The sequence below is a fragment of the Gobius niger genome (assembly GCF_951799975.1).
Source record: "Gobius niger genome assembly, chromosome: 5".
Classification (NCBI taxonomy): Eukaryota; Metazoa; Chordata; class Actinopteri; order Gobiiformes; family Gobiidae; genus Gobius; species Gobius niger.
The window spans coordinates 1,728,614-1,752,434 of record NC_136856.1 but is presented as its reverse complement, the minus strand read 5'-3'; the positions used below and the strand labels follow the sequence as shown (position 1 = coordinate 1,752,434).

The 23,821-nt window shown below is 46.1% G+C and overlaps 1 protein-coding gene and 1 long non-coding RNA gene across 2 annotated transcripts in view; both read right to left on the bottom strand.

Annotated features, from left to right (window-relative positions):
- Positions 1–23,821, bottom strand: part of LOC306962939 — a 935,443-nt gene that overhangs the window by 856,385 nt on the left and 55,237 nt on the right. The gene's annotated exons all lie outside the window — the stretch shown is intronic.
- Positions 4,028–10,934, bottom strand: cplx2b (complexin 2b; the record flags this gene model as incomplete). The annotated part of the gene is made up of 2 exons (XM_079556670.1): positions 10,722–10,934; positions 4,028–4,225 (listed from the first exon to the last, which is right to left on the bottom strand). Exons 1-2 carry the CDS (start codon positions 10,881–10,883, stop codon positions 4,028–4,030), a joined length of 360 nt encoding a protein of 119 aa, XP_079412796.1. The 5' UTR covers positions 10,884–10,934.

The following is a 23,821-nucleotide window of genomic DNA, read 5'->3' as shown; positions in this document are numbered from 1 at the left end:
TGCTGATATAATATGAATGACGACGGGTCAAAGCAGGAGAAAGTCAGATCTGAAGGAGTTAAGAAACTGGTGAGACGTTCAGGGACTCGGAGGTCGGCTGGAGGAGCGAGCGCTCGCCAAAGACTGGATTTAAAGATGGAGAGGTGAGGCTTTCATGCACCAATAGTTACGGTTTTACTTTGCCTGAAGACGATCATGTGTTTCAACGTCTGAAGGTCAGCGGACGCCGGGAACTATGGCCACATAATGGTCCCTCATTGTGCACTTGTGTTTGACAGAAGTGTCATTTCCTCCTTGTTTTGATCAAATCGTTGGATTATCAAAGCTTCATGATTGTTCTTCTAGATGAACAATGCTATTTTTTGCTGTATCTCAGCTAATGGACACAAAGAAGACGGTTAGTTAGTTAGTTAGTTAGCCCTGCACTCACGGGGTGGGCGGAGCCTCCACAGAGCTCCAGAGCTTGATTGACAGGCTCTGGAGCCAGTCAATGCTTCCAAATTTCGGGCTGATAAACAAAAACTGGCGTGGTTAAAAACGTCCCATTAGAATCAATGCTCCCAAGTGTCTCCTGGAGTCGCCCCTGGCCACCAGAGGGCGGTATTACAGCAATGTCAGCTCCATGAGGACCATACAGAAGCCTGTTCCTCGCACATTGATTTTGACCCATGTTGGAGCTTGGTTGGGCTGGTGGGACGGCTCAAAAATGTCCCGTATTCTCAAATCCAAAACCTGACAGGTCTGTTTCACACATGAGCAGGGCTGGACGGGCCATCAGGAGATTTGGGAGTTTTCCCGGTGGGTCGACGCACTTTTGGGCCGATTGGGCCAGTCAGATTGAGCCTGTGATTTCCTTTCACCGACCCACAATTAACAGGAGAATCCATCAGAATCTCTGTCATTACTCAGACGCAATTACACAACTCCTCCACTAGAGGGATGTGACACCCTCTAGTGGCGCTTTATTGAGTCATGGTTCACAGATAATCTGGTATAATGAGCGATGGGCCTCTGGGACATAACACTCATGCCCCTCACATTGTGAATATAAGAGGAAATAGTTTATTGTAACTCCCTCCAGGACCCACAGAACCTCAGACCTCTATTTTTTATACATTTTAGACAAATGTTTGCAAAGAAGTGCATGCTGGGAGTTGTCAGGTGACTCCGTCTTGCCCCTCGTCGTCAGTGCAGTTTGGAAATCTTATTTCCATTGAAAGGATTTACAATGTTTGGTCTTTTTGGGACTTCTGTTCTCACTCCACAGCTCTGTAACTCTGTGGTGAGTTTTATCATTTCATCTTCATCTACAGTTTGGTTGGTTTTGAGAAGTTTATTTGTGTTGCAGTCGCGAGTGGAACTTCTTTAACGGAATGCACATTTTAAGATTGTTAAGTCATTTTACAAAAGTTCCTTCAAGTTATAAATGACAAGATTAAAGTGTTGAGTCTCTGAGGCGTGAGCTTGAATTCGGCTGAAACAAAATGCAACTATTGTCCTCGATTCGTAGCTTATACTGTTTTAGTTCAAGACAAGGGCTCATTGTTTTATCACCTCGACTATTGCATTGAATATTTTTCTGTTTTTTTAGAGGGCCGGTCTTGACCCAAAAGTCCGGGCCGATTTTTTCTGCCAGTCCAGCCCTGAACATGAGCATAATGTGGGAAACTCCAAACATGTCTGGATGGGACAGTGCGCTGAGATGAGCGGGTCTGAAGTCTGTCCTGCTCCTCTTTTCTCTGTTGTTTTTGTCTAGAAAGTTGCACATAATGTAACCGGACTGAAGGGGGCGACACTGAGTGACTTCACCTCTCTCCATCTTTAGAACCAGTTTCCGACAAGTTCAGACCGAAAACCGACGGCTGAGCCTCTAACGTGTCAAATGAAAACCATCAAACTCCCACCAGTTTGTTTTTCTTTGGTCTCAACGATGATCGATTTAAACTTTTCTCGGCGGAAATGCTCCGGCTCGGTGAGCGTCACAAACCCGGCGGCGGTGAAAGAGAAACCTGGCAGCACATTCATGAAGTAACTCAGGAGAAACGTAAAGCACAGACATTGCTTTGTGGTTTTGCATTCGTGTAAATCCATAAAAACAGGAACAAAAAGAAACAGCTGTAAATGTACAAACCAGGAAGTGGTGACGCGTGCAGCCCCGCCCCCTCGCCGTCACCTGACACTCTTTGATTGTCTATGAGGAAAAAGACTACACTACCCATAATCCACGGCGGCAAAAGTGGATTTCAATGGACGTGTGTTTCTAAAACCCTTGATGTCCAGCAGGTGGCAGTCTAACGCTCTGGCAGTTTCACGCTCAGGAGAAAAATCAATCTTTTCCAAATTTGGAAGATCGTTACATTTTTGGGTGGAAGTAAATCTGAGGCGAGACAAAGCAGGTGAAACGAGGAAACACTTTAGAAACATCCGTGTTGTAGATCATGGACATGAACGTGGGGAAAAAGTTAAAATGTTTTCATATAAAATAAGGCATTTTAGGCTCAAACATTGACACAATTGTCAGTTTTCGACGACCAAATATAGATAATTGATAAAGCCGGGTTTTTATTTTAGTTACAAATTTGACGTATGTTTCATCATCTTGTTTACTTTTTGAATAAGTTAATTTTTAGTCAAAAAACAACAGTGATTTCCTTCATCAGAGGAAATGACTATATTTGGATCAGAGAGTCTTGAAGGGAGGATTCTGTGCGTCAAACATGTCACTGTTTATGACGGACAGGAAACACTGTAAAGGAGAGTTTGTGTAGAGGTCGACCGATATATCGGGCCGATATTTGGGGATTTCACAATATCCCTTAATGTCTGATAAAAATCAATATCTCCAGGACTGAAAAAGACTGTTTTTGCATTGGAAAGATTAAAGTCAGTCACGTCCCTGGGCCCCAGGGGAAAACAGAAACATCATGAAGATGTTACATAATGTATATTCCTAATATTATCCGGCCATTCACCAACTGAACACACAACATACACTTTCATGAGGCCCAAAGGTTTATTTCATGATTTCCGTGGCAAATAGTTCCCAAAAGTTTGCGCGTTGCTTTTTTTGTGATTCCAGCAGTGTGGCTAGGCTAGTAGCAGCTAGGCTAGCTACTTATTGCTAGCTCCTTAGTTAAAGGTGCAGTTGGAGGAATGGTGGTGAATCTCTGGGCAAGCTGAAAGTCGGACTCGTTAACTTCACGAGTGATTCCCCGACTCCTCACAGTGACGAGGACAGAGACAGCGCCCTCTACTGGACTGATATGAAAGACCTGCGTTACAAGGTCCTCTATCAGAAAAATAATGACCAGTAGAACGTTGGACAATCCCATTCAAGTCAACGGAGCTTCTACTTGTATTGTGAAGAGCCGTATGATAAAGGATTAGACCAGACATCGGCCAAAAAAAATCCCCCATAATCGGCATCAGCCTCAGAAAAACCCACATCGGTCGACCTCTGGTTTGGTGATTTGTGTTTGTGCTTTAAGGAGGGAATAAACGAACCAAAAATGTGGAGAATGGTTGTCTCCACCTGCCGTGTCTCGCCTTCACATCCGCATTCAGGAGTTCAGCGTTGGGGAAAGTAACTGAAACGGTAAAATGAAACCCTCGTGGACGTTTGCTGTGAAGGCACATGTCCTACAAAACCAAAACCTGCAGAAGAAACCTGAACAAAACAAGCCACAAGTGAGAAACAAACGTCCGGTTTCCCTTGGTCTGCTCCTCGCCGGCGTGGTGGACACAGACCAGCTCTCCATGCAAACGGAGGAGTGCACAGTAATGCAGAGTTATGAACTACGAGGAAGAATGTTTTTGAGAGTAGAAAAGAGCTCTAAAGGCAGTGTGTAGCCTCTAACAGTTTGGCAAGTTCCCCCTTCCCTTTTTCCCCCCATCGCCAATGCTTTTTATAAAGGGTGATACAGATACTCCGCAAGAACTCACTTTTTCAGATCTTTCAGACAGATTTTCTCTGGGTTCTTGCGAAGTACCCTCAGACCTGCTCCTCGACCCCGCCCTCGCTCCTCCTTTACTTCTTGAACATGTCCTGCAGGGGCCCGGGCAGGAACTTGAGCACTGTGTCCAGGATGCTCTCCTCGTCCTCGTCGTCCTCGTCCCCGCAGCCTTTGGGGACGGCCTTCTTGGGGCGCGTCAGGGAGCCCTCGCACGCCTGCTCCATGGCCGCCTTCTCCTCCGCCTCCTTCTCCTCCTTCTTCTTCAGGCCGTACTGAGGAGAGAGCAACACAAGAGGCGCAGTCAGACGGGACGGTTACACAAATGTGGTGCAATAATCGGCTTTGGACTTTTTCCTTTGCAGAAACAGCTCCTGATTTTGGGGTTTGGATGAGACAATGTAAGATTTTTTCAATTCTTGAGACTAACTCGACCAAAGCTCCAACAGGGCTTGACTTTTGAAATGTTTCTTTGGCTACATTACGTTTTGAAGATAAAGAATCATAGACGTTTATTAAGAACAGGAACACATTCAAAACAATGAACTGCGTCTGCGGGACAGAGGAGCCTCCAGAAGAACGAGGTGGCAGGATCTGGATTCATTGACAAAAATCTTGGGGGCGGTTTGGTGTTTTTAACCTCTTAACTCCCGCCTGAACCAAGAGGATCTTTTTCTTCACGTCATCAGATTTTTTTTGTTGGGTATTCAACTCATTGTTGTAACTTTTTTTGTATTTTTTTTTTGTCATTCTTTATCACATTTTTGTCACATTTTTGTCAAATTTTTTTGTCATTTTTTCGTCCATTTTTTATAAAATTTTTAGCATTATTCGGTCACAATTTTGTCATTTTTTTGTCATATTATTTATTTTTTTGTCACATTTGGTCACATTTTAGACATTTTTTTTGTCACATTTTAGTCACATTTTTGTCAATTTTTTGTGACATTTTTGCCACTTTTTCATCCATTTTTCGTCACTTTTTTGTCACATTTCCATCATTGTTTTCATCTCAGTTTTGTTGCTACTTTCACAGCTTGTTTCCAGAAGCTTTTGGATTGGGGTAAAGCCAAACTGGAGAAGATGTGCTCGGTTCCGGTGGGAGTTAAGGGGTTAAGGAGTTCAAACATAAGTGACAGCGGGACTGAGGGCAGGGGCGAATCCGAGTATACAGGGGCTGGGGCATTACAGGGGAACCACTGACAGAAACTAACAAAAATAAAAAAATATTATTTTATATTTATCTGTTAAACTGCAGGGAAAAGCAGCTCATGTTGAAAATATGTTTTTTTTTTCTTTCTTTTTTTGCCTTAAAATGTTGTCCCAGTAAGTGTGTACAGAGACTACAGTATATAAAAAAAACTCTCTCTCTTTTTCCTCCGAGCTCGGGTCCTGGGAGCTTGAGGGTTCTGCGCAGTATCTTTTCTGGACAGAGATGTCTGATGTATTTCCTGGGATCTGCTGGAGCCACGTCCTCCAGTTTGGGGGTCACTGCCCCGAGTGCCCCAACGACCACGGGCACCACTGATGCTTCACCCTCCAGGTTTTCTCCAGCTCTTCTCTGAGCCCCTGGTGTTTCTCTAGTGTCTCCTGTTCCTTTTTCCTGATGTTGAAGTCGTGGTGATGTTTCCTCTGCTCTTTGTCACCACCACAATGTCCGGTTGGTTCGCCATAACCACATATATACTGTATATTTATTTAAATCTTGAGAAATTACCCATATTATCAAGTAGATTCGAAACACATTTTGAAAAGAAGAATCAATAATCCAGCTGTAACACTGACCTTTGTGATTTGAGACTTGCGGCTAAAGCAAGACGTGACTTGACCCCAGGACCAGCTGCCTGGGACTTACCCGGGACTTGGACCTTCAGGATTTGGACTTGCTTTCGAGACTTTGCTTTAGTGACTCACCACCCCCCACCTCCCCATCAGGAAGAGACTCAGGTACAGGAGCTTTGTTAGAGTCCAGTCTTATGTTTGCTGCACCTTTAAAGTCTTTCATATTAAAAATCAGTTTGAGCACCAGTGAAGTCTGTCGTAGCTTTGCTCCTGCAGACCGAGCTGTTGCTTTCTCCTCAGCGGGACACTTGTTCTCTTGCTCCCCCCCATCCCCGCGCTTTTGGAACTGTTGCTTGTGTTTTTTGGAAGTGCCCCCAAACTCCCAGCGTGATCCTCTGTCTCCATCTGCTTCACACAGACTTTAGAGACACGGCGCAAAGAACCGAGAGGCTGAAACGCTCCGTGGGATTTCAGAGATCACGTTTAGCAGCACTTACAGCGGCTCTTCACACCTGCGGATTAGCAAGGCACTTCCCCGAGAAGAAGACGGCGGCTCCTGGTGCTCCTGGTGCTCCTGGTGCAGTTTTTACAAGCTGTGAGCCATAATTATCAAAAATATAACAAATAAAGGCTTGATTTATCTCACTTTGCCTGATGATTTTGGCTCTCATATTGTAAAAAACCCACATTCAGAACCTCTTTAGATCAGGATCTTGTGTAAACACGACAAAAAGTAAATATCAAGCATTGGCTTAAATGACTTGAATTGAGGAAATGTATCTTGTTTTGAGCGGTTTTCACTCATTTAGACACTTTTCCTGATCGGACCAAGTTTCCTTTGCTTGTGTGAGGACATTTCAGACCAGTTCTAGGGTAAATCTCGCTTGAAATGAGAAAGTAAAATTGCCAATGAGATAAGACCAATTTTCTTTCCCCATTGGCAAAGAAAATGACCTGAAATAAGGACGAAATGTATCGAAACGAGTCAGAAACATCTCAGAACAAGTGAAATAATCCAGGACAAATGCCCGAGAACTTCTTAACTAGTCAAAACAACTACAATTTGGATTATTATGCTCAAATTGAGATGTTTATACTGATCAAGTTAAATACTTTTTGCAGTGAAGGGACTACATTGTGGCTCAAAGTGTCTCCTTTTCATCAGTTCATGAATCCAAAACATCTGCAAAGGGTTCCTGAGGCTCTAAATGGTCTCAGTGGTTCAGTAGAATTCAGCATCATGGTTCAGATGCTGACCTGACAGTTGTGCAGAAAACCATCACTGACAAAAACTCAAGTCTCGAGTGACTGAGGCTGGAGTCAGAGCATCCAGAGCCTCCACACACAGACCTGGACATGGGCTTCAGGTGAAACATCCTGGTCTTCATCACACCTCAGCAGAGCCACACAACCACATTAAGGCATTCAAGTAAAACGACTAAGTACATATGCAGGATTTAGATTCTGTTTCAAATCACTTTTTTCTTTGTTGATTTCATGTAATGTTCTGATCTTCTGAGATTTTGAATGTGGGTTTGGTACAAGCTGTGAGCCGTTTTCAAAGGCTTGTCACTTTGCACGAGTCTGTATCATGTATTAGTTTCCGAGTTTCACCTGTATTGTCCAGGCTTGAACATTAGCAGCCAGTGGAGCTCCACACCTCCACAGGACAACGCGAGGCTCACCCCTTAACACCCACTTTCACAAAGCTCTTTGGTCCAGCTTTACCCAATCTAAAACTTCTCACAGCCAGTGTGTTTCCAAGTGTAGTTCTTTTTATTGTCTTTTTCTTGCTTTTTCAGCCTCATTTATGGCTCGTTTTCGTCGCTATTTTAACTCTTTCTTCAGGAACGTTTTAGATTTGGGAAAAGCCTGGAAAATAAATGTGCTTGTGCAGGCGAGGAATGAGGTTAAACTAATCCAAACTAACCCTAACCCTTTACCTTAAAGGCCCTATACCCTAAACCAGGGGTAGGCCAAATCCGGCCCTCCAGCACAGAACCTCTGGCCCTCAAGATGATTTTGAGAAACATTATGACACAAATCAGAAAGTACTTCAACATTTTTAGGGTTAAATGGGAGAAATACTGTCAATGCACCCAATTAGGTCATATCATGTACAACTCTGGCATTTGTAGAAAGTGCACTGAAAAATAATAATAATTTTAAGGAAGAAATGACAGAAACCTATGAATTAAGAGATTCAATCTAAGTTTTGAGTAGCTTTGGTCTGGTCTTAGATCAGATAAAACATCTTATCACCAATGGAACAAGTCATTATTCTCTTAACTCAGATTATATTGTATAATTTCAAGTGAAAAACAAATCTTTTTAAAGGTAAAAGTTCATTTCTAGTCTGGCGACCCTGTCGTAGAAAAGCTACTGCTGGAGGCGGGACTAATGTGGGACAACCGAAGCGCAGCAGCCAATGAGAACAGAGCGGATGTGACGACAGAAACAGAGACAAGAAAGTTGTATCATTGGGACGTTAACAATGTCGCTCCTGCCACACGGAGTTCAGGAAATGACTTCTGTCGTTTATGTCAGAAACACTTAAGAACACAAGCAAACCGGAGCATTACGTGAAGCTTGTGTTGAAAAACTACAAAACAAAGGCGCAACAACGTGACGCCCGTTCAGGGAGCTGCTCTGATTGGTCGGTGGCTCCAAATCGCTGCATCACTTCCTTTGAAAGCGCGAGTGTTGCCAGAGCCTCTTCTGTAAAGAGGCGGAGTCTGGTTGGCGAGACTAGGGTCTTTATACAATGAAAAAAATTGGCCCTCCGTTAAGAAAACTTGCCTACCCCTGCCCTAAACCCTAAACCCTAAACCCTAAGCCCTAAACCCTAGACCCTAGACCCTAAACCCTAAACCCTATACCCTATACCCTAAACCCTATACCCTAAACCCTAAACCCTAGACCCTAAACCCTAAACCCTATACCCTAAACCCTAAGCCCTAAACCCTAGACCCTAAACCCTAAACCCTAAACCCTATACCCTAAACCCTAAGCCCTAAACCCTAGACCCTAGACCCTAAACCCTAAACCCTATACCCTAAACCCTAAACCCTATACCCTAAACCCTAAGCCCTAAACCCTAGACCCTAAACCCTAAACCCTAAACCCTATACCCTAAGCCCTAAACCCTAGACCCTAAACCCTAAACCCTAAACCCTATACCCTAAACCCTAAACCCTATACCCTAAACCCTAAACCCTAAGCCCTAAACCCTAAGCCCTAAACCCTAAACCCTATGCCCTAAGCCCTAAACCCTAAACCCTATACCCTAAACCCTAAGCCCTAAACCCTAAACCCTATACCCTAAGCCCTATGCCCTAAGCCCTAAACCCTAAACCCTAAACCCTATACCCTAAACCCTAAGCCCTAAACCCTAAACCCTAAACCCTAAACCCTAAACCCTAAACCCTAAACCCTATACCCTAAGCCCTAAACCCTAAACCCTATACCCTAAACCCTAAACCCTAAGCCCTAAACCCTAAGCCCTAAACCCTAAACCCTAAACCCTAAACCCTAAACCCTATACCCTAAACCCTAAACCCTATACCCTAAGCCCTAAACCCTAAACCCTATACCCTAAACCCTAAACCCTATACCCTAAGCCCTAAACCCTAAACCCTATACCCTAAGCCCTAAACCCTAAACCCTATACCCTAAACCCTAAGCCCTAAACCCTAAACCCTAAGCCCTAAACCCTAAACCCTAAACCCTAAACCCTATACCCTAAACCCTAAACCCTAAACCCTAAACCCTATACCCTAAGCCCTAAACCCTAAACCCTATACCCTAAACCCTAAGCCCTAAACCCTATACCCTAAACCCTAAACCCTAAGCCCTAAACCCTAGACCCTAGACCCTAAACCCTAAACCCTATACCCTATACCCTAAACCCTAAACCCTAGACCCTAAACCCTAAACCCTATACCCTAAACCCTAAACCCTATACCCTAAACCCTAAGCCCTAAACCCTAGACCCTAAACCCTAAACCCTAAACCCTATACCCTAAGCCCTAAACCCTATACCCTAAACCCTAAGCCCTAAGCCCTAAACCCTATACCCTAAACCCTAAACCCTAAACCCTAAACCCTAAACCCTATACCCTAAGCCCTAAACCCTAAACCCTATACCCTAAGCCCTAAACCCTAAACCCTATACCCTATACCCTAAACCCTATACCCTAAGCCCTAAGCCCTAAACCCTATACCCTAAGCCCTAAACCCTAAACCCTATACCCTAAGCCCTAAACCCTAAACCCTATACCCTAAGCCCTAAACCCTAAACCCTAAACCCTAAACCCTAAGCCCTAAACCCTAAACCCTATACCCTAAGCCCTAAACCCTAAACCCTATACCCTAAGCCCTAAACCCTAAACCCTAAACCCTAAACCCTAAACCCTAAACCCTATACCCTAAACCCTAAACCCTAAGCCCTAAACCCTAAACCCTATACCCTAAACCCTAAACCCTAAACCCTAAACCCTAAACCCTATACCCTAAACCCTAAACCCTAAACCCTAAGCCCTAAACCCTAAACCCTAAACCCTAAACCCTAAACCCTATGCCCTAAACCCTAAACCCTAAACCCTATACCCTAAACCCTAAACCCTATACCCTAAACCCTAAACCCTAAACCCTAAACCCTATACCCTAAACCCTAAACCCTATACCCTAAACCCTAAACCCTAAACCCTATACCCGCCACAGGGACACAGAGTTTATAGGCACTTGCATGGTCATTTTCCCAAAAATGCCTGAAAGTTCATAAAATTAACACAAATGTTACAATTGGATGCACAGATGCAGAAGGTTCATACTGTCTTCTTAGTATAAACTATTATAGATGGTTCTTTTAGTAAGATCTAGTAAAGCAGCTAAACAAATGTTCTAACTAAAAGAACAGTCTATAATGGAGGCACACAGATATTTGACTTTACAACACACTGCAGGAGGACAAAGGTGTGGTCGTGTTACCTTGTCCCGGATGCTCTGCCGGACCTTCTCCCTCTCCGCCTCCATCCGGGCGTGCTTGGCCTTCCTCTCCTCCTCCTGCTGCCTCAGAGCCTCCTGACGCTCCTCTTCCTTCTTGGCGGCGTCCGGGTCCTTCTCCTCCTCGCCGCCGAGCATCTTCCCCATGTCTTTGGTGGCCCCTGGAACAGACGCAGGTCACGCACAACGTTCAGGCCAGTGGGGAAGGAAAACACAGGAAAGCACAGTCCCATTCATTTCAATGGAGAGGAGCCGACCCTGCATGTTTGTCTGTCTTTGTCCTTTCGTCCTGACTTCAGATATGAAACCATTATATGTCTCCTTCCCAGAGGACCTCCTGGACATGCACATTCACCACATTTTTAATTCACATATTAATCTAATAGTTATAGGACCTAAAGCAGCACTGCTCTCCATTCATTTCAATGGCTTCGTCCTCCATGTCTGTGAATCCATCGTTGTCTTCAGCCTTTCATACCAACGTCATTTAAACTCCAAATCCATAACTTTTATTAAATATACACAGGGCCTCCTCTACATGCACATTTACCACATTTTGAATTCACTCATTTTTTCATAGTTTTAGGACCCAGAAACCAGCGCCATAACCTCTTAACCCCTTAAGTCCCACCTGAACCGAGCACATTTTCTCCAGCTTTACCCCAATCCAAAAGCTTCTGGAAAAAAGCTGTGAAAATAGCGAGACGAAAACAAGGATAGAAATGTGACAAAAAACTGAGAAAACATTGACAAAAAAGTGACGAAAAATGGATAAAACAGTGGCAAAAATGTCACAAGAAATTGATAAAAAATTGACAAAAAAAGACAAAAATATGATAAAAAAAAAGGTGACAAAATGTGACAAAAATGTGATACAAATTTGACAAAAAATGACTAAAATGTGACAAAAAAATGACAAAAATGCGATAAAAAATGGACCAAAAAATACAAAAATTTGACAAAAATAAAAAATAAAAAATAGACAAAAATGTGACAAAAATTGACAAAAAAGTGACGAAAAATGGATAAAACAGTGGCAAATATGTCACAAGAAATTGATAAAAAACGACAAAAAAAAGACAAAAATACGATTAAAAAAAATGTGACAAAAATGTGATACAAATTTGACAAAAAATGACTAAAATGTGACAAAAAAAATGACAAAAATGCGATAAAAAATGGACCAAAAAATACCAAAATTTGACAAAAATGTATAAAAAATGTATAAAAAATGTCTAAAAAAGTGGCAAAAATGTCACAAGAAATTGTCGAAAAATTGACCAAAAAAATGACAAAAATATGACCCAAAAAAAAATATGACCAAAAAAAAAGTGACAAAAATGTGATACAAATTTGTCCAAAAAAAAAAAAAAATGGACAAAAAAATAATTTAAGAAAAAGCCAAAAATGTGACAAAAATTGACAAAAATGAGTTGAATACCCAACAAAAAAAATCTGATGACGTGAGGAGTTAAGAGGCGGGAGTTAAGAGGTTGATGTAAACAAAGTAAACATGTAAGAGACATTCCCGGCTGTGTCCTGCAGGTGGTGCCGTCGTCCCTGCAGCGGCACATCTGGACCACCTCTGAATGAGCGCGTTATGGATGGTTCAGCGAGGAGGAGATCGATCACGGAGGCGGCAGAGAGGAAAACCTGTTTGTCTCCGACAGACGGCAGCGAGCGACGCCTCCGGGAGAAACACAAATAATGCAAATATAACAACTCAATTAAATCAATCAATCAATCAATATTGCCTTTTTGTTGTTGTTCCAAACTCAATGAATCAGCCTGTGAATTAAATGAGACTAAAACGAGAGTAAAGAAAGGCGGCGGAGGTTCCCCTCAGCTGAAGAGTAAATCCGTGTTTCTCTTAATCCTCGGAGCTCATTTATATGCATGAGGCCTCTGTGATTTAGTCACGCTTTCTGTATCATCTTAATTATCAGAAACCCTTGGCTCCTGTTACCCAGCTCTAGTCCGGCTTTAGTCCAGCTTTAGTTCAGCTTTAGTCCAGCTTTAGTTCAGCTTTAGTCCAGCTTTAGTTCAGCTTTAGTCCAGCTTTAGTTCAGCTTTAGTTCAGCTTTAGTTCAGCTTTAGTTCAGCTTTAGTCCAGCTTTAGTCCAGCTTTAGTCCAGCTTTAGTCCAGCTTTAGTTCAGCTTTAGTCCAGCTTTAGTTCAGCTCTAGTTCAGCTTTAGTCCAGCTTTAGTCCAGCTTTAGTTCAGCTTTAGTTCAGCTTTAGTTCAGCTTTAGTTCAGCTTTAGTTCAGCTTTAGTTCAGCTTTAGTCCAGCTTTAGTTCAGCTTTAGTCCAGCTTTAGTTCAGCTTTAGTTCAGCTTTAGTTCAGCTTTAGTTCAGCTTTAGTTCAGCTTTAGTTCAGCTTTAGTTCAGCTTTAGTCCAGCTTTAGTTCAGCTTTAGTCCAGCTCTAGTTCAGCTTTAGTTCAGCTTTAGTCCAGCTTTAGTCCAGCTTTAGTTCAGCTTTAGTTCAGCTTTAGTTCAGCTTTAGTTCAGCTTTAGTTCAGCTTTAGTCCAGCTCTAGTTCAGCTTTAGTTCAGCTTTAGTCCAGCTTTAGTCCAGCTTTAGTTCAGCTTTAGTTCAGCTTTAGTTCAGCTTTAGTCCAGCTTTAGTCCAGCTTTAGTTCAGCTTTAGTCCAGCTTTAGTTCAGCTTTAGTTCAGCTTTAGTCCAGCTTTAGTTCAGCTTTAGTCCAGCTTTAGTTCAGCTTTAGTCCAGCTTTAGTTCAGCTTTAGTTCAGCTTTAGTCCAGCTTTAGTTCAGCTTTAGTTCAGCTTTAGTTCAGCTTTAGTCCGGCTTTAGTCCGGCTTTAGTTCGGCTTTAGTTCAGCTTTAGTTCAGCTTTAGTCCAGCTTTAGTTTAGCTCTAGTTCAGCTTTAGTCCAGCTTTAGTCCAGCTTTAGTTCAGCTTTAGTCCAGCTTTAGTTTAGCTCTAGTTCAGCTTTAGTCCAGCTTTAGTCCAGCTTTAGTCCAGCTTTAGTCCAGCTTTAGTTTAGCTCTAGTTCAGCTTTAGTCCAGCTTTAGTCCAGCTTTAGTTCAGCTTTAGTCCAGCTTTAGTTTAGCTCTAGTTCAGCTTTAGTCCAGCTTTAGTCCAGCTTTAGTTCAGCTTTAGTCCAGCTTTAGTCCAGCTTTAGTTCAGCTTTAGTCCAGCTTTAGTTTAGCTCTAGTTCAGCTTTAGTCCAGCTTTAGCTCTAGTCCAGCTTTAGTTCAGCTTCTTGCAAACTTGCAAAATGAGCCCCAATAGCAACATATGTGAGGGATAATATCAGCCCCAGATGTTCAGCCCTGACACATCTGTGGAGGAGCTGAACGTCCAGCTGTGCCAAAGGCATCACACCTCCCCAACCATTCACCGCTCTCATCATTTATTACATTACAGCCTGGGGGCACTGTTTTAGCAAACGTCTTATACGGTCGTAATTCAGGAATGAGACAAACGAGCACTTGTGTCATTTTCTGTTGGAGGACAGTCTCGTTTGGCTTTACCCAAATCTAAAAGCTTCTTAAATAGAAGCATCGAAATAGACATGAAAACGAGGATGAAAACGCAACCAAAAAAGCATAAAAAGCAAAAAAAAATGCATAAAACAAAAAAAAACAAGCGCTTTTCCACCTGCATTAGGCACTCAAAGCGCTTTACAGCAAGGATCCACTCACCCATTCATGCTCTCATTCACACACCAATGCACGCAGACACTGGGGGCAATGTGGGTGAAGTGTCTTGCCCAAGGACACAACGACAATGTGCACTTTCAGGAGGTGGGATTCGAACCCCTGACCTTCCGATCATGAGACGACCCGCTCTACCATCTGTGCCACTGTCGCCCCAAAGTTACAGAAACACAACAAAAAAGTGTCTAAAAAGAGACGGAAAAAAGCGATGAAAAAGACACAAAAAGAACCTACAAAGCATGACAAAAAGTGACAAAAATGTGACAAAAACGTGGCGTAAACGCTCCGTTCTGTGGGACCTTCAGTGATTCAGTCACTCACAGCCTTTAGACCAAACTCTGAGCCTCAGAGCCGTCAGTCTGACTGAGGTTTCAGCTTTTTAGTGCTGATGCCTCCCAGCGTCACACGGGTCACAGCCATATGGAAAAAATAACAAAGAAGCTCTTTGGGGCCAGGCTTCAGCCAGTGCGCGGGGGGTGTAAAGTCACTGTTAGAGTCCTGGGTAAAGTCGGGGGTGAAGCTCTGAGACGACCTGCTCAGCTGCAGCTCGGCTTTTAAATCCCAGCCTGTGCCACAAGTTCCTCAAAGTGCTACAGAGTCATTATTCATTCACTCCACACTCAAGCTGTTATTGAAGCCACAGCTGTCCTGGGGCAGACCGTCCGTAAATGCTTAAATGGCCTCCCCCCTCCCTCTCTGACCTGATTCAGCCCTGTGTTCCCTCTCGTGCCCTCGGGTCGGCAGATCAGCTGAGACACACTGCAAACCCCCTCGCCTTTGGAACCAGTCGCTCATCGAGACCGGACAGTAACGTTTTGAAAGGGCTTCATAAAGAAAGAGTGTTCGGTGTCACGGCCCCGTCAGCGGCACGAGGACCAAAGAGCAGGGAGTGTTTGTGAAGCATCTTTTAATAACCGGGACTGTGCTGCAGACGACGGGGGAGGAGCTCTATGAAGGACACGCAGCCCTGACCACAGAGTGTCCCGGGACAAAGGCGCTTAATGGAAGTGACCCAAAGGAGACAGATAGTGAGGGGGAGGGGGGGAGGGGGGGGGGAGGACACACAGCAAGGACACGAGGAGAGAGGAGCCCAGAGAGAATCCTCCTGTCGCCAAAGCCGGCCATCGTTTCTGCAAAACACTCCCTGGATCATAAATAAACTCAGGCTTTACAGAATCATAACAGAGCGAGAGGAACGAGCTCTCTCCTCCTGAAGATCCTTCTCCTCCTGAAGATCCTTCTCCTCCTGAAGATCCTTCTCCTCCTGAAGATCCTTCTCCTCCTGAAGACCCTTCTCCTCCTGAAGATCCTTCTCCTCCTGAAGATCCTTCTCCTGCTGAAGATCCTTCTCCTCCTGAAGATCCTTCTCCTCCTGAAGATCCTTCTCCTCCTGAAGATCCTTCTCCTCCTGAAGATCCTTCTCCTCATGAAGATCCTCCTCCTCCTGAAGATCCTCCTCCTCCTGAAGATCCTTCTCCTCCTGAAGATCCTCCTCCTCCTGAAGACCCTTCTCCTCCTGAAGATCCTTCTCCAGCTGAAGTCCAGGAGAAAGAGTCTTATCCTTAAAGCAGCACTTCTGAAGCTCTGTGAGATTCTGTTCTTCTGCCGTGTCTTTGAACTGAGCTCTTTAAAACGATGAAGCTCAAAGGAAATGTGTGAAATGTCTTTATTTATGCCAAATAAACATCCAGCACTAATGAGGACGGGCAGACATTCATCATTTAACCAGGGGCGGATCTAGGAAAAAATCATGGGGGGGCAACACATGTGACAATGTCGAATATCGGGGGCACCTGCGCAGGTTTTGCTTTAAATGCAGGCTGGGCAGAATGATAAGATAAGATAAGATAAACCTTTATTAATCTCACAAAGGAGAAATTCACTTGTTACAGTCGGCGTTACTTCACAGTCTTATTGTACAGTCTGACAGCAGTGGGGATGAAGGCTTTGCGGTAGCGCTCCGTCCTGCACTGAGGGTGTCTCAGTCTGCCACTGAGAGAGCTGCTCAGCTCCTCTACAGTCCCGTGCAGTGGGTGGGAGGTGTTGTCCATGATGGAGGTGAGCTTGGCTAACACCCTCCTGTCCCTCACCTCCTCCACAGAGTCCAGGGGGCAGCCCAGGACGGAGCTGGCCCTCCTGACCAGCTTGTTCAGTCTGTTCTTGTCCCGCTCTGTGCTGCCCGGGGCCCAGCACACGGCAGCGTAGTGGAGAGCAGAGGCCACCACAGAGTCATAAAAAGTCCTGAGCAGAGGCCTGCTCACTCCGAACGACCTCAGGCTCCTCAGAAGGACCTCAGTCTCCTCAGAAGGACCTCAGTCTCCTCAGAAGGACCTCAGTCTCCTCAGAAGGTGGAGGCGACTTTGGCCCTTCTTGTTCAGGGCGTTGGTCCAGTTTATTTTTGAGGTGAACACCCAGGTACTTGAAACTGTCCACCTCCTCAATGTCCTCCCCCTGGATGTTCAGCGGTGTGTGCGGTAGTGGCTTCCTCGTGAAGTCGATCACCATCTCCTTCGTCTTACTGATGTTCAAGCACAGGTGGTTGCCTCACACCAGTCCACAAAGTCTAGGATGACTGACCGGTTCTCCAGGTCGTTCCCCTTAGACACACAGCCCACGATGGCGGAGTCGTCGGAGAACTTCTGAAGATGACAGCTGTCCGTGTTGTATATGAAGTCCGATGTATAGATGGTGAAGAGAAACGGTGAGAGGACGGTGCCCTGTGATACAGGAATAGTAGCTTTGTCTATAATATAAGTGGGGGGGGGGGACCTTTACTCGGGGTGCCCCCCCTCTAGACCCGCCCCTGAGCCTGACACTTATTACTGAATCAACTGTAACTTTTTCTGATGTTTTATTACCATGAAAAGAGAATGGAGAAATGAAATGAAAATGAGAAATGACTAAGTTGCGGGACAGCAGTTTATCATCCCTCCCGCCCCCTCCTGCATTCTGTAGCCCCGCCCCCCTCCCACCCCCCTCCCCCTCCTGTTTTTTCAAAAAGGGCGGGGTCTCTTCATTGTAGGAGCACATGGACTTTGTTAAAGAGGGGGTATTCTGCTTTTTTCAGTCCCACAGCACCAGTCTATATCACACTACAATGATGACAAACCTTCTGTCGGTCTGTAAATGCAGTAAATCAGAATAACTGCCTTGTATAAAATGTCTCTCTCAAAATGGCTGCCGTGAATGTCTTGAAATAGGCCTCTGTCTCTTTAAGAACCTCTGAGCCTTTAGACACGCCCCCTCCACACGCTGTCTGTGGCATCAGTGGGGAGGGGGTTCTGCTGAGGAGCAGTGGTCGGTTACTCGGCTGGTGACCAAAGCTCGGAGGCGTCTCCAGGAGGTGGGGGCGTTCCTAGGAGGACTCAGGCAAACCTATCCCTAAAATGGCCGCCATCAGAGTTTTTACAGATTACTCAGAAATACGTGAATGTGCCAAGGCAACACTTGAGCCATGTTTTTAATGAGGGAATGACAGAATAACATGATGGAAAGCTTGAAAAAGTCCATTTTGCAGAATACCCCCCCTTTAAAGGAGCAAGATGGCCATTTGATACTCACTACTGCCACCTCAGGTCTTACGCGTAACTGCAGCTTCTATAGTAACACCTTGTGAGTGACAGTGCAGGATTGTAGAGGCAGTTGTGGTGAACAGGTCTGAGCTCAGTCTACAGGAGGAACATGTTTAAACTCCGTATAGTCCCTTTAAAGCCTGTGTTCCCTGATCTGTGAGATGTTAGTGTTTCTCTCCCTGGAGTCGCTGTGTCAGTTCTGAAGTTGATCAGATTCCTCGCGGTGAAGCTGAACCCTCGTGTTTCGCTGCGGCTCGTGAATGGAAGCCGTAATTACAGGCGTCGCTGGAGCCGCCCACGCGGGTCCACGAGGCCGAGCGGAAACTCTGCGTTCAGAGCCTTTATTTAAGCTCTCACTCAGACTGTTCAGGTTCAGTGTTTACGTCGTGCTGTGATCACAGGTTTACAGCTTTAAACCAACACACTTTACGAACTGGACTTTTGGACCTTCCTATAGCACAGCCTAACCTCTTGCACTTTAACCTAGTGCACTTTCTCCAGTTCAGCTTTACCCAAATCTAATGGCCAGTGTAAAGGTCACACCGCCTTTGCTCTGCCTGGTCCCGGCAGCAGGAAGGGCCTGGTCGGTCCTTGGATGGGAGACGGTTTGGAAACACCTGAAGCCTGTGTGAATACTGTGAGTGAGGGGTTGGTGGTGGTCGGAGGGGCCGATGGCACAGAATGGTTGCCCCCCCAGGGCAGCTGTGGCTACGACAGTAACTTACCACCGAGTGTGGAGTGAATGAAGAGTGACGACAGTGCAGCGCTTTGAGAAACTTGGTAACACCGGATTGTAAAGCCACAAGACATTATTATATATATTTATTTTATTTATATATTTATTATTATTATTAGTAGTAGTAGCACGACGAGTATGAATGGGTGAGTGGATCCTTGCTGTAAAGCGCTTTGAGTGCCTAATGTAGGTGGAAAAGCGCTTTATAAGTTGAGACCATTTACCATTTACCATTTATTATTATTACTAGTGTAACGGCGCATTTGAAAGCTAAGACCTACAAAACTCATCTAAACAAACCTTTTTCTTTTCACTTTTCTTACTTAACCTCTTACCACCCGCCTAAACCAAATGTTCTGTCCTCTTTTGGCTGTGTAGCACCTCATTTGAAAGCTAAGACCCACAAACCTGATCTTTTTCCTCGCGTTGTTGCTGTGTTGTGTCAACTTTTGTATGTTTTCTTTTTCTTCTTCTTTTTTTTTTCATTTTTGTTGAGTTTTTGTCACATTTTTGTTGAATTTTTGTTGAATTTTTGTTGAGTTTTTGTCACATTTTTGTCACATTTTTTTGAATTTTTGTCACATTGTTGTTGAATTTTTGTTGAGTTTTTGTCACATTTTTGTCACATTTTTTTGAATTTTTGTTGAATTTTTGTCACATTTTTGTTGAGTTTTTGTCACATTTTTGTTGCCTTTACATCCTTGTTTTCTTCTCATTTTTTGTTGCTGTTTTGGTGCTTTTTTCCCAAGAAGCTTTTTGATTCGGGTAAAGCCAAACTGGAGAAAATGTGCTCCGTTCAGGTGGGAGTTAAGAGGTTAAAAGTTTCTCTTTTTTCACTTTTTTGGGTCACGTTTGTGTCTCTCTTTTGTTGCATTTTCATCCTTGTTTTTGTCTCATTTTTTTCGCTATTTTGACACTAGTTTGAAGCAGCTTTCAGATTTGGGTAAAGCCAGACTGGATAAAATGTGCTCGTTCAGGTGGAGGCTGAGAGGCTCCAAAGACCTATGCCGCTTCATATCTCACCTCCCTGTTCGCTCCTCGTCTGTTCCTCCGCTCTGAGTGGGGGAATAAAAGTCTACAAATCCACAAATAAACCCTGTGCTCTCTTCATTAAAAGCTTTTCTAATGTTCCCCGTGTTTTATTGCAGCAGTAAATCCCCTGGTGTGTCCTGACGCCATCCAGCTGCCCATGACCTGCACATTAGACCAGACCAGTCGACTCCATCGGCCGCTCTGTGACTGGGGGGGTGCGGAAGGATCCTCACCCCCAACACGGCCCAAAGAAACCCTCAAATATAATACTGTGTGCAGTAAAAAAATCCTTTTCAATATTCAATACACCCCTCCTGGAACTGCCCAGTGGTGGATTCCACCAATGGAATCATGAAGCAGAAGCTAACAGGCTAACTGTGGGCTAGCGCCGCTTAAACAGTATTTACAGGAACAACATCCCTCTGTCCCTTTGTCTCCACATGTACGACACCTGCAGTGGCGCCTGTGGCCTCTAGGGGCAGGAGTTACTTAGTTCTGCTTTAAGACACGGCCGTGGGTTTAATGAGGGCGCGGCCCATTACCTCCGCACAGACAGGGGGCAGCGCAGCAGGAGCTTCACAGGAAATGTGAAAAATGAGCCTCATTTATGTAACAGATGAGAGCTGCGTCTGACCACTCCTCCACCGCAGGACCACGGCCGGACCGGGCCACGGCCGGACCGGACCGCGGCCGGACGGGACCGCGGCCGGAGTGGACCAGGGCCGGAACGGACCACGGCCGGACAGGACCACGGATGGACCGGACACGGATGGACCGGACCGCGGCCGGACCGGACCACGGCGGGACAGGACCACGGATGGACCGGACCGCGGCCGGACCGGACCACGGCCGGACCGGACCGCGGCCGGACTGGACCGCGGCCGGACTGGACCACGGATGGACCGGACCACGGCGGGACAGGACCACGGATGGACCGGACCGCGGCCGGACCGGACCACGGCCGGACCGGACCGCGGCCGGACCGGACCACGGCGGGACAGGACCACGGATGGACCGGACCACGGCCGGACCGGACCGCGGCCGGACAGGACCACGGATGGACCGGACCACGGATGGACCGGACCGCGGCCGGACCGGACCGCGGCCGGACTGGACCGCGGCCGGACCGGACCGCGGCCGGACCGGACCACGGATGGACCGGACCGCGGCCGGACCGGACCACGGATGGACCGGACCACGGATGGACCGGACCACGGATGGACCGGACCACGGATGGACCGGACCGCGGCCGGACCGGACCACGGATGGACCGGACCACGGATGGACCGGACCACGGATGGACCGGACCACGGATGGACCGGACCACGGATGGACCGGACCACGGATGGACCGGACCGCGGCCGGACCGGACCGCGGCCGGACTGGACCGCGGCCGGACCGGACCGCGGCCGGACCGGACCACGGATGGACCGGACCGCGGCCGGACCGGACCACGGCGGGACAGGACCACGGATGGACCGGACCACGGATGGACCGGACCGCGGCCGGACCGGACCACGGATGGACCGGACCGCGGCCGGACAGGACCACGGATGGACCGGACCGCGGCCGGACCGGACCACGGCTGGACCGGACCACGGCCGGACCGGACCACGGCTGGACGGAACCACGGACGGACCGGACCACGGATGGACCGGACCACGGCCGGACCGGACCACGGCTGGACGGAACCACGGATGGACCGGACCACGGCCGGACCGGACCACGGCTGGACCGGACCACGGCCGGACCGGACCACGGCTGGACGGAACCACGGACGGACCGGACCACGGATGGACCGGACCACGGCCGGACCGGACCATGGCCGGACTGGACCACGGCCGGACTGGACCGGGACTAAGTGACGAGTAACAGACCTGAACCTAAACAGCCACATCAGAGCAATAACATCAGCAGCTTTTTACCATCTGAGAAACATAAGATCAGAGGAAAAGTGTCAGAACCAGAGAGACTGATCTGATCCATGTGTTTGACGACTGTAACGGCTGCAGAACATCCAGAACCAGGAGACACGACCATATTAGTCCAGTGCTCCGGTCTCTGCACTGGCTTCAGTCACTCAGAGAATAGACTTTAAAACAGCTCTGCTTGTTACAAGTCTTTTCATGGTTTAGCACCAAAGTCCATCTCTGACATGTTAGTATGAACCATCTCAGGGAGGGGAGGGGCCTCCTGGTGCTTCCAGAGTCAGGACTAAACACGCTGAGGCTGAAGCTAAAATCTGGAACAGACTTCATGAGGATGTGAGACAGGCTCAACTCCGACAATGTTCAAAGAGAGCTGACTTTATTACAGACTGCGCTCTCTAAACCAGAGTCTGAGCTGGATTTAACCAGAGCTTAATGTTGTTAGAGCTGCAGCGTCTGCAGTGTTTACAACATACAGGCTAACGATGCTAACTCGTTGCAGCGTCTGCAGTGTTTACAACATACAGGCTAACAATGCTAACTCGCTGCAGCGTCTGCAGTGTTTACAACATACAGGCTAACGATGCTAACTCGTTGCAGCGTCTGCAGTGTTTACAACATACAGGCTAACGATGCTAACTCGTTGCAGCGTCTGCAGTGTTTACAACATACAGGCTAACGATGCTAACTCGCTGCAGCGTCTGCAGTGTTTACAACATACAGGCTAACGATGCTAACTCGCTGCAGCGTCTGCAGTGTTTACAACATACAGGCTAACGATGCTAACTCGTTGCAGCGTCTGCAGTGTTTACAACATACAGGCTAACGATGCTAACTCGCTGCAGCGTCTGCAGTGTTTACAACATACAGGCTAACGATGCTAACTCGCTGCAGCGTCTGCAGTGTTTACAACATACAGGCTAACGATGCTAACTCGCGGCTAGCGGTTTAGGCCATTCTGACGCCGTTTTAAGCCCAGGGGTTTATTCATCTGAAAAACTAACCCAGCGACTAAAAAGTCCTCAGAAAATCCAGATTAAAGACATACAGCATGTTTATATTGAGGGAAAATGAGCTGCAGCAGAACAATGAAAACGCTGTAGCTTCTCGCTAAGTTACTACAAACACACGAGAAAATCTACAGGAGCTGAAGTAAAGACGAAAAGATACCATTTAAGAAACATCTCAATACTATTGTTAAACAAAAACACTTAAATGAATAAAGCTCAGGCATTGGGAGCTTTTGGACATGAGCTTTTCTGTCTATGATGGACAGAGACGTAAAAATAAAAAATTATATTGAATGAAAATAAAATAAATAAATAAATGGCATCAGCACAATTCTAATATAACTGCTCTTAAATGTGTCGCCTACTTTACTTAAGGAAATGTACATGAGTAAATTAACTCATTACAAACCAATCTGCTGTGAAAAAAGTAACAACGTTGAGGAAAATGCCTTGTACTCGTATCGGTATTCGGTATCGGCGAGTACTTACATCAAAGTACTCGCATCCCGACTGAAAAGTGGTGAAAAAAACACAAAAGAGCAACAATAACACAATAAAACAGTAAAAAAAAAGCTCGGGTCAGGCGGGGGTAAAGTTACTTTTACTTTATGAATGTCCCGCCCCCTCATGTTCACAGAAGAGGAAGTGACGCCTCGTTTTCTCCAGGCTTTATCGATTCCATCACTTTGTATCTGCTCGGCCCGACTTTAAGCTTATAAAGGAACACATTTCATTCTGAGATCGTGGAAAAAGACAGAAAACAGGTCTTTGTATCTGGAATATCTTTCATTACTTTAGTCTTTATGAGCGAGTCGGAGGTGAGGAGCCGATAAAGGGAAACCCAATATGATTTTACAGATAGAGCTTATGAGCCTGAACACAAAGCCTTTTTAATATCCAGCGTTTATTAAACCAGTCACTGCAGGTCAGGCCTAAACCGGAGCCAGAGCCTCGCCGCCGCCGCCGCCGCCTCGTTTAACCTCAAACCCGAGCCAAAGTAAAGTCATTACCGCTCCGTATTTAAAGTTTGGGCCCGGCGGTGTTTACTCCCAGCCGTGATCGATGCCGCGGCCGATAACCGGCTCCGGCGAGGAGACCCGCCAGACGCCAAATGGAGACGTTCGTTT